The sequence below is a fragment of the Mangifera indica genome, chromosome 4 (assembly GCF_011075055.1).
Source record: "Mangifera indica cultivar Alphonso chromosome 4, CATAS_Mindica_2.1, whole genome shotgun sequence".
NCBI lineage: Eukaryota > Viridiplantae > Streptophyta > Magnoliopsida > Sapindales > Anacardiaceae > Mangifera > Mangifera indica.
The window spans coordinates 12,035,036-12,047,927 of NC_058140.1; the positions used below are offsets into that span (position 1 = coordinate 12,035,036).

The 12,892-nt window shown below is 35.4% G+C and overlaps 3 protein-coding genes across 3 annotated transcripts; 2 read left to right on the top strand and 1 right to left on the bottom strand.

The window, feature by feature from the left end:
* Positions 1 to 1,511: 1,511 nt before the first annotated feature.
* On the top strand, positions 1,512 to 3,732 carry LOC123215102 (RING-H2 finger protein ATL65). Its single transcript, XM_044635162.1, has one exon. The coding sequence runs from the start codon at positions 1,907 to 1,909 to the stop codon at positions 3,140 to 3,142; it is 1,236 nt and encodes a 411-aa protein (XP_044491097.1). The 5' UTR covers positions 1,512 to 1,906; the 3' UTR covers positions 3,143 to 3,732.
* A 1,784-nt stretch (positions 3,733 to 5,516) lies between these two features.
* Positions 5,517 to 10,320, top strand: LOC123214875 (probable CoA ligase CCL6). Its single transcript, XM_044634883.1, has 19 exons — positions 5,517 to 5,853; positions 6,326 to 6,389; positions 6,593 to 6,682; positions 6,765 to 6,821; positions 6,960 to 7,008; positions 7,110 to 7,186; positions 7,263 to 7,302; positions 7,395 to 7,489; positions 7,570 to 7,734; positions 7,883 to 7,993; positions 8,097 to 8,184; positions 8,282 to 8,348; positions 8,424 to 8,499; positions 8,576 to 8,693; positions 8,872 to 9,117; positions 9,318 to 9,457; positions 9,568 to 9,753; positions 9,844 to 9,963; positions 10,072 to 10,320. The coding sequence occupies exons 1-19, from the start codon at positions 5,699 to 5,701 to the stop codon at positions 10,117 to 10,119; spliced, it is 1,992 nt and encodes a 663-aa protein (XP_044490818.1). The 5' UTR covers positions 5,517 to 5,698; the 3' UTR covers positions 10,120 to 10,320.
* Positions 10,321 to 10,383: 63 nt separating this feature from the next.
* On the bottom strand, positions 10,384 to 12,052 carry LOC123214877 (cold-regulated 413 plasma membrane protein 1-like). Its single transcript, XM_044634884.1, has 4 exons — positions 11,714 to 12,052; positions 11,062 to 11,169; positions 10,905 to 10,975; positions 10,384 to 10,825 (listed from the first exon to the last, which is right to left on the bottom strand). Exons 1-4 carry the CDS (start codon positions 11,896 to 11,898, stop codon positions 10,572 to 10,574), a joined length of 618 nt encoding a protein of 205 aa, XP_044490819.1. The 5' UTR covers positions 11,899 to 12,052; the 3' UTR covers positions 10,384 to 10,571.
* Between the last annotated feature and the right edge of the window lie 840 nt (positions 12,053 to 12,892).

Sequence of the window (12,892 nt, forward strand, 5' to 3'; positions counted from 1 at the left end):
TGAATGATAATTTTTTTATTTTTAACTTTAACAAAAAATTCTAACAGAAATTAAATAATGAGTAAGTGTTTGAGTTTTTGAAACCCTATAAGTGTAAGTTATAGTTGCACCAAACCTTGGGTGGAAACAAGTATTTGGCTTTTTTTTGGGTGTACTAGCTCATTCTGGCTTAAAGACAATTCATCTGTAGTTAGGTAACCTAATTTAGTAGGATTCAATTTTTTCTAAAGCTATTTCAATAACATAAAGGTCAAAGGATTTAATGCAACCCAAGTTTTGATACATTTTTTAAGTTATATCTACGTAGTTTGAAAAACCCAAAGTTTCGCTTATGGGTTAACTATCATTAAAATTTTTTATTAGAGATAAGAGTAAAATTGTCATTTTATTAATAATATTAAAAAATATAAATTAATTATATTCTCCCACCTTAAGTTTTAAAAACTAGGGGAGGTTATCGGTGTCAAAGATGGTGACCAGAGGGAAGGAAAAAAAACACTATGTTTGGGGTGGGGGAATATGGCTTTTCAATATTAAAAAACTTTTAGTAGAGATGAAATTGTTAGTTTTTAAAACTTATAAAAAAATATAATAAATTTTATTTTTTAATATTATTGATGAAATAATAATTATATCATTGTCTCTAACGAAAAATTTTAACCTAAATTGATCTATAAATAAGACTTTAAATTTTTTAAATCCTATAATATTAAAAAATGTATTAAAAACTTAAGTGAAAAATAATCCTCTCACCTAAGATAAATTATAAACATATATATATATATATATATATATATATATATATGTATGTTTGATGCAAAAGTTAATTTAATGCGGCTGTAACTGTTATTGTATGGCATGGTGGGAAAAGAGATTTCCAAACATATACTATAAACATTTTTTTTTAAAATTTAAAATGTGAAATACGAAATAAATATGGCAATCGATATAAGATAAGATCAACGTAATTGCAAATGTCACGACACAAGACTTACAGCCAAATTGCATTGAACCCAAATTCTTTATTAGATTCTGTGATCTGAGATCATAATCAAATGCAAATCTACACCGTTCATCAGAACTCTTTTTTGGACTGATTCAAGACAAGTGGCAATTTCCTTTTAACTTTCTGCTTTGCTTTATTAGTGCTCTTAACTTTAATTAGTACACCCTTCTGACTTCTGTCTTTCCCATTGGATTTTTTCTAACCAAATGAACTAAGTTGAGGAAATTGTAGGTGAATTTCTAATTTTTTATATTTTCAATAATAAAATAATAAAAAATTAATAAATACATCATAAAAATATTTAAAAATTTAAAAATTTTATATACCTTTTTATTATATCAATTTTTTTAAAAATATATTAATTTGTATTAATAATAAAATATAATTATTATATTATATTAATTCCATCTACTTTATAATATATATTTTATAATAAAATCGTAAATCACAAAATTATGATAAATAAGAGCGCCGAATGGTCTTCAAGACGGAGGCAAAAAGATAGAAGCACTATCCAGAAAAAACCTACGCATTCAGCCAATCCGCATAAGTCAAACAAAACTCAGCGTTTTGCATCAAATCCCATTCAAGTTTCTGGAAGATCCTTCCACTGTGGGCCACCACATCAGACCAAACCAAACCTTTTTTTTTTTCTATAAACTCATAATTTAATCTGTTTCTCTAACTTGCCCAATTACTATAAGCCACGTTTAATACTATATGTCCTAGCCACACCTGATTAATCCCACATGTGCCTTTAATTCAGTAACGTTGACGTGTCACTCACCCGCCTCCCCACGAGACGTTACAGTCAACCCAAACATTAAACCCCTCCAAATTCGCCAGACCATCTCCATTCAAAACTCACCTCCACCATCACCAGCCGTTCATTTCATCGCCATGGTCACCCGCAGCTTGCCACCTGCCTACGCTCCAGTCAACTCCCAGTCTCCACTCTCCGTTGATAACAATAGCAGCAACAACAACAACAATAATAATAAACTTCCGGTTGACTTTAGTCCGCCGTTGATTGCCATGGTTGTAGTGGTAGCCACCGCTTTTTTAGTGGTCACTTATTCCCGTCTCATTTCTCGCCACATCCTTCCTCCTCTCCTCCACCTTTTCCGACGTTGGAAACGATGGCACCGTCGTCGACGCCGCCTCCGCCGCTATCTTCCCTCCTCCAACGGCGACCCCCTCGACTCTCCTCCCTTCTATTCCTCCCCCTTTAACCACCCTATCGATTCCTTCCACATGTACTCACCCTACGGCCTCGACGAGTCCGTCATAAAGGCCATCCCGCTCTCAATCTTCACCACCAAAAATAAAACCACTGCAATGAAGCAGTTGCAGGAGGCCAAAGATTGCGCCGTTTGTTTGTTAGAGTTTGAAGAGAACGATTACGTCCGTACACTTCCCGGTTGCTCCCACTCTTTTCACGTTGATTGTATTGATATTTGGTTGAGGTCTCATGCCAACTGTCCGCTATGCCGAGCTGGCATTTTTCCGTCGGAGTCTCCGTTTGTACCGATAATGGCGGCGAGAATTCGGCCGAGTTTAGACGACACGTCGTTTTTCCATAACGTGAGCGTTTCTCTCGAGTCATTACCTGAAATTCCGGCTCCGGTGACAGCTGCTGCAACGAACACGACGGTGAGTGGCTGTGAAATCACGCCGTGTACTGAAGAAGCAATAGTGTTAAATAGTGTTGATAATTGTAATTCTGAGGGGAGATTCAACGGCCGTGATCTGTTGTTGAAGCGGTCGTATTCATTCGGATTCGAGCGGAGTTTAGCATCGGAAAGGATGTTAACAGAGCCAGTGACGGCGTCACCATGGAGGTATCGGAGAGGAAGTTTCTGGGGCAAACGGCCGTCACCGTTTGGGTCTTTAACGAAACCTCGAGTGTTCTCATTTAGATATTACAGAGGAATGAAGTCACCGTTCTTTAGACGAAGAGGGTTTTTCCCGTTATCAGAATCAAGCGTGAGATTCTCCGGATCATCAAGACGAAGCAAGTCAATGACGAGTCCGATGTTCCCTCGATCATCGGCGTCGGCGGCATTCTCATCAAGCCGGCTGAGGTGCGGAGATCCCGAGGCGTTATTGTCACCGGACAGGTTTAACAGGAGATAAAATAAAAAAGCGTTGATTCTTTGTGGTCAAAGAACGGGTGACACGTGGATGGAGGAGATGAAGAGGAGGCAGGAAATGAATGGTCGGAGATTGAGGAGGTGAAGGTGGAGAATATGGGGTCGAGTGACAATTAATGGAGACGGGGAGAAGGAAGAGGAGAAAGAAGAGAGCTTTAATGGCGATGGTCTGGCAATTTGTAGAGAACATTAATTGGGTGTGGGGAGGGACATTTAATGAAAAAATTGACGAGAGACGAGCGTATTCTGGGATTTTTGAGACACGTAAAAACGACAGCGTTTCAGTCATAAATGTGAAGGAGGCGAGTGACCATCGAAGAGTTGAATTGGGTCGGTTAGTATTATCCTTTTCTTTGTTGGATTTTAATATGAATTGGGAAATGGGTGTGAAATTTTGTTGAAAATGGGGGTTGGGTCCAATCCAATCCAAGGAATGTTTATGAGTAAATAAGACTAATATTAATTGTCTTTACAAAAAGCTTAAATGTGTTTCAAATTAGTTCTTACAATGTTATATAAAATAATAACATACATATCTACTTTAATATTAATATATTTTTAATTTAAAGTTTATAGATATATGAGTATATTAACGATTGTGTTAAAGCTTATCATATTACAAAAAGATATATAGTTTAATTTAAATCAAATTTGTTTGAGTTTAAAAATGAGGCTGACTTGTATAAATCCAGACCTACAAAAATTCATATTTTTTTATCTAATGAACATGTTTGGAAATGACTAAAAATCTCCCAATAGAAATGTATTCAATACTTTTTCAATAACCCTTTTAAGAATGAGATTGAAAGTGAATTTAATTGAAGTTGGAGGTGCAAGTAAAATTTGGTGAGTAGTTTTGCATAGTTTAGAAAGCAAAGCAAAGAAATACCAACAAGACCTATCTTTCTTCTTCTAGGTAAAATACAATTTGAGTTGTTACCAGACAAATTGAAATTACAAGGTAGTTGAGAGAGAGAGAGTAAGTGGAGTTCAAATACAAGTGAGAGTAGAGAGTCCCTTCCCTCAATTAAAGGTAGTAGCATATCAACATTAAATTGCCTCTCTTTTTAGGTAAGGGGGAGCATTGCAATACCCACTCTGTCGTATAAACCCAAACCCGATCCACCTACACTGGCTGTGTTTGAAATTAGGCCTTTCATTTCATTATTAATGCCCATCTTGCACATTCAATTCGGCTACTTTTGCAGCCTCGTAATTAATTAAGATTGAGAGTTTATGATTTAAGACCAATGATGACTTTGACATGATTCGAAATAACATGGGTATTTCACAATTCCACTGTAATTGACTGGGATCCATTTTTAACATAAAAATCAATAACACTATACATACATTTTTTATATATAAATAAATAATTATATATTATTATATAATTAAATATTATTTTATTTTAAATTATTTAATTATAAAATAATATATTTTTATTTATATACAAGATTATACACATAACATTAATCATAAAAGTATGCAACCTCATCACTATCCGATCCGATGCTCATATTGTTAACAAATTCCTTTTATAAAAAAGTAATGAAGTTTCTTCTATGAGAATACTTAATAATTTTCTCAGGATTTTTTTTTTTCATTTTGTGAAATTGTTTAGTATTAAACCATCCATTTTGTTCCCAAAAAAAATAAAATAAATACCCGTATGATGAGAATTTTTTTTAATTTTTAGAAAAATTTTTATACTTTATGACAAAAATGGATGAGTTACTTCTAAGAAGAAATATAAATGATTTTAAAAGGTTAATAAAATTGGTGAAGTGTTAAAATTTTTAAGATGAAAGTCCAAGTTTAAACCTTTATCACACTTGGGAAATCTTAATTTACTTAATATAATGATTATGGGTCTGATCACTGTACACGAATTTATTTATCCAACAAATCCAACAAATATAGGTGGGGTGTTATTAAAAAAAAAAGAAAAAGTCTTTATTAGTTGATCAATAAAACTATGTGTATCTACTTTGAGTACACAAATGTGTACACATTTATATGTGTCATCATGTGATTGGATGATTTTGAATTAAGAATAAAATAATAACCAATCATATGATGACATATATGAGTGTGTATACATTTGTGTACCCAAAGTGGGTACACATAGTATTGCTCTTAGTTGATTAACCTCTTGAAATTCATCAAACAATTTTATGAAAACGAAAATGAAAAGAAATTAAACCAGAAAAAGAGAGCAAGTTTTCTTAAGCAGACATTAAACATATTAAAAGCACAGAACCATATCCACCAATCAGTCATCTACCACCATTAATAAGAGGCAAAGAGTTCCACAGATATATTCACATCAAAACCTCCCAAGACACTGAAGCCCCGCGCCCCCACCCCCCCCCAATAAAAATACTTCAAAAATCTTGCTCATATTAATCTTCAAATTTATTGCAGCAGCTCAACCAACTCTCCCACCCCCACCATCCTTTTAGTTTTTGTTAAATTCAACGAGCACTTTAGCTACCTAGTCTTTGTGGACTTCTTGAAGCTCAAATCTTGCTTGTAGATGACAATGCCGGGGTCTTATACGGTGAAAGTTGAAGAAGCAAGGCTGGCGACGGGTGGTAAGCCATCGGCCGGGCCTGTTTATAGGTGCGTTTATGCGAAAGATGGTCTGCTGGAGTGTCCGGCTGCGTTGGAGTCTCCTTGGCAGTTCTTGAGGTATGGTTCTTGTGCTTGAAATGAACGTTACATTTGATCTCTTTTGGTAAGTTGAAGAATTTTGTTTATTGTTTTAAAAGTAACTTTCTGGTTAGCTCTCAAAATGCATGATTTTTGCAGAAGCGTATTTCATGTGTTTCTATTCCCAGAAACTTAACAGGAAAAAAATATATTAGAAGACAGGCGTTTTTAGTTCCAGAAACTTGAACAAATTAGATAAAAAATCTGAAAACATAATGGAATAGAAAAAATTGCTTTTAAAATTTTAATCCCAGCAACTTGAACAAACCAGGACAAGAGCAGAGTGGCAAGAACAGTAAAAGTTTTTGCCCTAGGCAGGTCTCGAACCTTCGCGTTATTAGCACGATGCTCTGACCAACTGAGCTAATTGGCCAGTTGGTAGTTAATTGTAGATCATTTATAAAGTCTTTTAATAGAGTTGATAGTGTTGATACACTCTGTTTGCTCGCAGTGACACTGCCAAAAGGATCCCAAATAACCCAATGTTGGGTCGACGAAAACTCACTGATGAAAAGGTGCAACACTCTTCTTCTCTATTGAATGAATTTATTCTCAAAATTTTGAAAGTTGGAGTTGAGGTTCTGTTTTGCATGTAGCCTCTATACGGAGAGTAGAAGTGTTAAGATGAGTAACCATTAGACGTCATGAACTCATTTTTAATTTAACAAACTTAAACATTAAAAAAAGTAAAAAAAAACAGAACATTTTTAATTTGCAGGGTGGTCCTTACATATGGCTCACTTATCAAGAGGTTTATGAAGCTTCAATGTGCTTTGGTTCTGCCATCAGGAGCCGTGGTGTCAATCCTGTAAGTGCCAACTTTTCCAGAAATGAGCAAATTATATATATGAAACCATATCTTTATATATTTGAATATCTTGTGTTTCCAGGGACAACGTTGTGGAATATATGGGTCCAATTGCCCAGAATGGATTATAGCAATGGAGGTATACTTGATTTCATATAGAAAATCTTTTTGCAGTTTTCAGGAATTGTTTATGGCATAAGTATTGTTTCCTTCATTGAAAGCCTGATGCAACTTGGAATTCCAAGTTTTGATATATTTGTTTTGATGTCTTTTTCAGGCTTGTACAAGCCAAGCTATAACATATGTACCGCTATATGACACCCTTGGTATGTTTTCTTTCATTATCGATGAACCTTAGGCTTGTAAAATGTAATGCGAATTGAGTTTGATTATTCTGTAGAGAAACCTCACATGGTTTCTATTTCAGGTGCTAATGCAGTAGAGTTCATCATCAATCATGCTGAAGTTTCAATAGCTTTTGTTCAAGAGAGCAAGATCCCTGCTGTAAGCACATGGTTTATTATCAGTAGGCTTTGTCAATTTCTCTTTCATTTACATAATTTGATAATTCTCTTTGCAGATTCTTTCTTGCCTTCCAAGGTGTTCTGCAAATTTAAAAAGTAAGTCAAAATCCTTGCTCATTGAAAAACTCGAAACTTAAAAGGTTCTGTTATTTATGGTAGTAGCTAAAGTACTGCTCTTCTTCCTTCAGCTATTGTAAGCTTTGCGAAAATTTCTAGCACACAGAAGGAGGAAGCTGAAGAGCTTGGCGTATCCTGCTTCTCTTGGGAGGAATTTCTACAGTTGGTAAGATGTTCAACCAGCTGTTCCCCTAACTTGGTGTTTGATTTTGCAACATTGTAATCCTATTATCTACGTTTTTACAGGGAAATTTGGATTGTAAACTTCCCCTGAAAAAGAAGACTGACATATGCACAATAATGTACACCAGTGGAACGACAGGAGAACCAAAAGGTGTTGTTCTTAGTAATGAGGTGATCATGACAGAAGTACTGAGCATAGACCAATTATTTGAGGTTACAAGACAAAGGGTGAGAATCCAAGGACTAATTATGTTTCTAAGCTAACAAATTATGATTTTCCCTAGTCAATTTGTTTTTCTTTTTTTACCTCACATTTCTTTAACCATGAATACTGTAATGATTGCCTTCTTATTGATTTATGATTTCTCCACTACAGTGTTCAGAAGAGGACACATACTTCTCATTCCTTCCTTTGGCCCATATATACGATCAAGCAATGGAGAACTATTGCATCTACAAGGGTAGCTCCATAGGATTTTGGCAAGGCGTAAGATGAATCTTCATTTCTTTCCATGATTCTTCAGTTTTCTATTCACATTTCTATTTAGAGTTGTACCTAATATAACTTTTTCCTTCATATATGGTTGAAGGATGTCCGATATTTGATGGATGACATTCGGGAGCTGAAACCAACCATGTTTTGTGGGGTTCCAAGAGTTTATAGTCGTATATACACTGGTATAATATACACAAAAATGAATGCAAACTTTTATAAATTATGAGCATCCATTTTTCTGTTCACATCTAAACATTGGCCCTAAACTTGTGCTTGAAGGAATATCCAATAAAATTGCATCTGGAGGTTTTTTGTCGAAGAAAGTGTATGAATTTGCATATAACTAGTATGTTGTCCGATAAGCCTCTTTGTCGTTTTCCTTTGTTTTTTTACTGCACAAGCTAACAAGAAGCTACTGCAGCAAGTTGAGCTATTTGGAGAAGGGTCTGCCTCAAGACAAAGCAGCTCCTAGGTTTGACAAATATGTCTTCAGTAAGGTCAGTTATCTATATACCTTTCATCAGCTTGATTTGCATACTCTTGTACATTCTAAACAAATATTAATTTTTCCAGATAAGGGAAGCATTAGGGGGAAGACTCCAAGTCATGTTATCTGGTGCAGCGCCATTGCCTAGGGATGTTGAGGAGTTTCTAAGGGTCACTAGTGGCACTCCCATAACACAAGGCTATGGTATAGGCACATGATTATTCTTCTTTATACTTCAGGAAAATTCAGAAGATTTCTCCATCGTATCTTCAAAGATACCAAGCATTGCAAAATTTGATACACTAAAATCATATTATGTCACTCGTTTATGGTTTTAGCTATTTCATTTTTTATCCTTACATGTAATGTTTTTAACATGTAGGTCTTACAGAAAGTTGTGGTGGGTGTTTTACATCCTTAGCCAATGTATTTCCTATGATGGGAACTGTTGGGGTCCCTATCACAACCATTGAAGCAAGGCTCGAGTCAGTGCCAGAGATGGGTTACGATGCACTTTCCAGTGTGCCACGTGGAGAGATTTGTCTCAGGGGAAACACCTTGTTCTCAGGTTACTACAAGCGGCCAGATATAACCGAAGAGGTTTTTGTTGATGGCTGGTTCCATACAGGTAAAAGGGTTTTGCCTTGCTTGATAGTGAAAACTTTGACTCTTCAGCAAAAATCTAAAAGCCACAATGGGGCACAAAAAAATTTATGGATTGTGATTATGAAATTCCAAATTTTCTCTCCCTAGTTCTCTAATGTGTATTTTATCTGAATCTTTAATGGTTACTTCTCGGAATATGGATATAATTTGGGAGATTTGCAGGTGACATTGGGGAATGGCAACCAAATGGAGCGATGAAAATAATTGACAGAAAGAAGAATATATTTAAGCTGTCTCAAGGTGAATACGTTGCTGTGGAGAGCATCGAAAACATTTACTTGCAGTGCCCTCTTATCACATCTGTATGTTCTTGCATCATTTTGGCTGAGAGTTCTATCTTTAGAATTAACATGTAACAAATTACTAAGAATCTCTAACAAATTTTTTTCAATAACTTTAAACCAATGCACAGATATGGGTCTACGGGAACAGTTTCAAGTCATTTCTTGTTGCTGTGGTGATCCCTGAGAGAAAGGCTCTCGAGGACTGGGCAGCAAGCCACCTTCACGAGGCTGTTGATTTTAAATCATTGTGCAAAAACCCGAAGGCGAGAAAATACATTTTAGAAGAGCTGATTAGCACTGGTCAGAGACACAAGGTATGCAAATTATTTTCTTGAACTTTGTTCTTCCTAGTTTTCACAGTCAATTATCCTCATTCTCATCTGAGTGGAATGACAACTGTCCAGCTTCGAGGTTTTGAGATGTTAAAAGCTGTTCACTTGGAGCCAACCCCCTTTGACATAGAGAGGGACCTGGTTACTCCAACATTTAAACTGAAAAGGCCTCAACTGCTGAAATACTACCAGGTTTGATTTGTTTTCTTTCTTGTGGAAAATTGATTGACTTATTTAAATTAGTAAAGTTCAGCCATGTCTTGTATAATTTGATTTATTTTATGCCAATGTCATCTGCAGAACCAGATTGATGAACTGTACAGTGAAGCAGAGGGACCAAAGGTCTGAGAAGCTGCTTTTGAAGCCTCAAAACTTAAGTTCAAATATACATATCTCTATAAGTTTCCTGCTTCATGTTACCATTTAATCTTATTTTTGAACATTCGTAAAAGAAACTTGACTACCAAAGTGATTTGGCATGCCGATCCTTGTTCTTATTTGTAGATAAATAAGACTATTTGAAAACTTAAAACATGTTTTTTCCTGTGATATTTTGGTGTCATTTTCTTTTCTCCAATGCTGAAAAGGCTTGCAATTGCCTGATAGACCAAATGCGAGACAACAAGTTTAACTGAGATTTAGACCAAAAAACTGCTGTGATTACAATATTTTCTTCCACATTTTGGCAGAACACAACAATGATATAATTTGTAAACATAACAAAGTAATGGTACAGAGTAGGCAATTCATGAAATTTGCATACTAGACTTTGAACAATGCAGAGTTGGTTGAGAGAGTGCCTATATAAAATCAGCTATCAGTTGCCATGCCGGATAGATCAATAGAATGACAATGCCAACCGAGTTTGATATGCCATTGGCTCTTGTGAAGGAATTTCTGAACCCACCAGATGCTCGGATGTGTTCTTGCAGCAAATAACAAGCAATGGCCAGACATATCACCACACCAATCCAGCTGCCTCTTAAGGTGCTTGCAAATAAACTAGGAGCCACCACTATCAGAAGAATCAAAGCACCCGGCATTTCCAGCCAATCTGCAGTCACAAACATAATCACTGAACCAAATACATTCGGGTAATGATCTCCTAGCAGTGACCAAAACCAGTGTTCTACCTGGAAATCGTCTAGGGAAGAAAAGGCGCAGCACAACAGCAATGAAAGCGATCCATCTTCCAATCTCTCCCCTGCATAGAAACGCTATTTGTTAGCACCAAAGAAGTGGATACTGATGTCTTCGGACATAGTTGCTACATATTTGAAGGAAGATCACCTGAATATGTTGAAAATTAGGGAAGGAAGACTAAAGAAGATATAAGGGATCAGTAACCCTGTAAGAATGTTTGTTCTCCAATGCGTTCGGTCCAAGACCAACAAGTAACTGCAGCAGTTATATATAAAAAAACATATATATAATTCAAAAGGAAGAAAGAGTTAATAGTAACTTCACAACCAAAAGTTAGTAAAACTGATAAAATATTAGAACTTCTACAGAAAAGACTTGGATTAGAATCACATTTGTGAAACTAGATGCAGTAATTATGAGTCCGATTACTGTGTCTCATGATTTACCCATCCATGAAAGGTAAAAAATCAAAGAGAGAACAAGGAAGGAAAGGGTTTGTAGAAAGTCTTAGATAAATGCAAATCAAATCCTAAAAAGGCAAAAAGCCGAAATCTCTCTGTGAGGCCGAAAAAACATCCCGCAAGGGAAAGCAATCAAAATCTATCTCTATGATCACAATGGATCAAATTTACAAAAAGGAAAATTCCCTTTATATCATCTGCAAAAGAACTACAACTTTGATTCAATGATCTAACAAGTAAACAACACAACCCCGTGGTGTTTTTCAAGAAAATCGACCCGCTAAGTATTTGAAAGATCAAAGCAATAATACAGAAAGAGACAGACTGAGAGAGCATACATTGCCGCAATAGAAGCAATCCATTCAAGAACAGAGGTTCCAAATCCCAATAAATTACCAAGCTTGATGGCATGATTAACCAGCTTCTTCGCAGCCACTACAAGCTCTTGCACATCAGAGCTGATCAAATCCCTCGTAACCTGTTCACTTCTCATTGCCAAGTAACCACTCTTCTTTCCCATCATTTCCCCTCCTTTTTCTTCCGGATTTCAATATAAACACACAACTCAGAAGCTTCAAGAGTGCGAAGTTCCCTGTGGAGACGCAAGCTTTGACTGTTGAATTGTGAAGGCAATGTAATCTCATTGGCACATTCCAAATTTCTACCCGCCACGTGGAGGCGGGAAGCTGAACTACATTACTGCAGACGGTTGCCCATTTTTACCGAACTTTTAAAAGTCCTTTTTTTATTTTTTGAACTTTTAAAAGTCGGTTAACCGGTTTCTATGGAGATTATACAATTTTTTCCACTTTGAAAAGGGACTCATAATTTAAATAGAGAATTATTAAGTTGCTGTAACATTACATTATGGACATCTGTATGAGTTTACTTGAAGAGTTTTGTAGGAAAGGGACATTATCATTATTATTATTATTATTATCATATTATATATTTAATAGGCCAAAAGACTTATTCCCATCAAGGTTTGTTGAAAAGACACAGTTTTATCAATTAAGTTTTAAAAACCCAAAATTCTACTTTTTTGTCAAAATTTATTTTGGGGTTAAAGATAAAAATATTATTTAATTAAAAATATTAAAAAAACTAAAAATTTATCATATTTCTTCTTTTTAATTTAAAATTTTAATATTTTTTTTCTATTCAAAGTTTGAAAAGTGACTATTTTTGCACTAGAGTTTATTTTCCGACGAACTTCGTCGTCTCTAACTGTATTCTCTCTTCCTCTTAGTCTCTCTTCTTCCCTCTCTGGTTGTTTTTGTCAAAGACAAAAACAACTAATCGTCTTAGTTTGAGAGACAAAGACAGTAAGAGAGGGTGACAAGAGAAATCAGGAGAGAGAGAACCTAGAAGGGAGAGAGAATACCAACAAGCTGAAAAGAAATGATCGTTGGAGAGAAGGAGAAAAAATCATAAGAGAGAATGATCACTTTTCAAATCTTGGTGAAAGAAAATTATTAAATTTATAAACTAAAAGATAGAAATGTAATAAATTTTTA

Coding starts and splice junctions, on each gene's coding strand:
- LOC123215102 (XM_044635162.1), top strand. CDS start 1,907: ATGGTCACCCGCAGCTTGCCACCTGCCTACGCTCCAGTCAACTCCCAG.
- LOC123214875 (XM_044634883.1), top strand. CDS start 5,699: ATGACAATGCCGGGGTCTTATACGGTGAAAGTTGAAGAAGCAAGGCTG. Junction 7,735..7,882: donor TTGAGGTTACAAGACAAAGG/GTGAGAATCCAA, acceptor TCTCCACTACAG/TGTTCAGAAGAGGACACATA. Junction 9,964..10,071: donor AACTGCTGAAATACTACCAG/GTTTGATTTGTT, acceptor TGTCATCTGCAG/AACCAGATTGATGAACTGTA.
- LOC123214877 (XM_044634884.1), bottom strand. CDS start 11,898: ATGATGGGAAAGAAGAGTGGTTACTTGGCAATGAGAAGTGAACAGGTT. Junction 11,170..11,713: donor ATTGCTTCTATTGCGGCAAT/GTATGCTCTCTC, acceptor TAACTGCTGCAG/TTACTTGTTGGTCTTGGACC. Junction 10,976..11,061: donor CTAATTTTCAACATATTCAG/GTGATCTTCCTT, acceptor GTTTCTATGCAG/GGGAGAGATTGGAAGATGGA.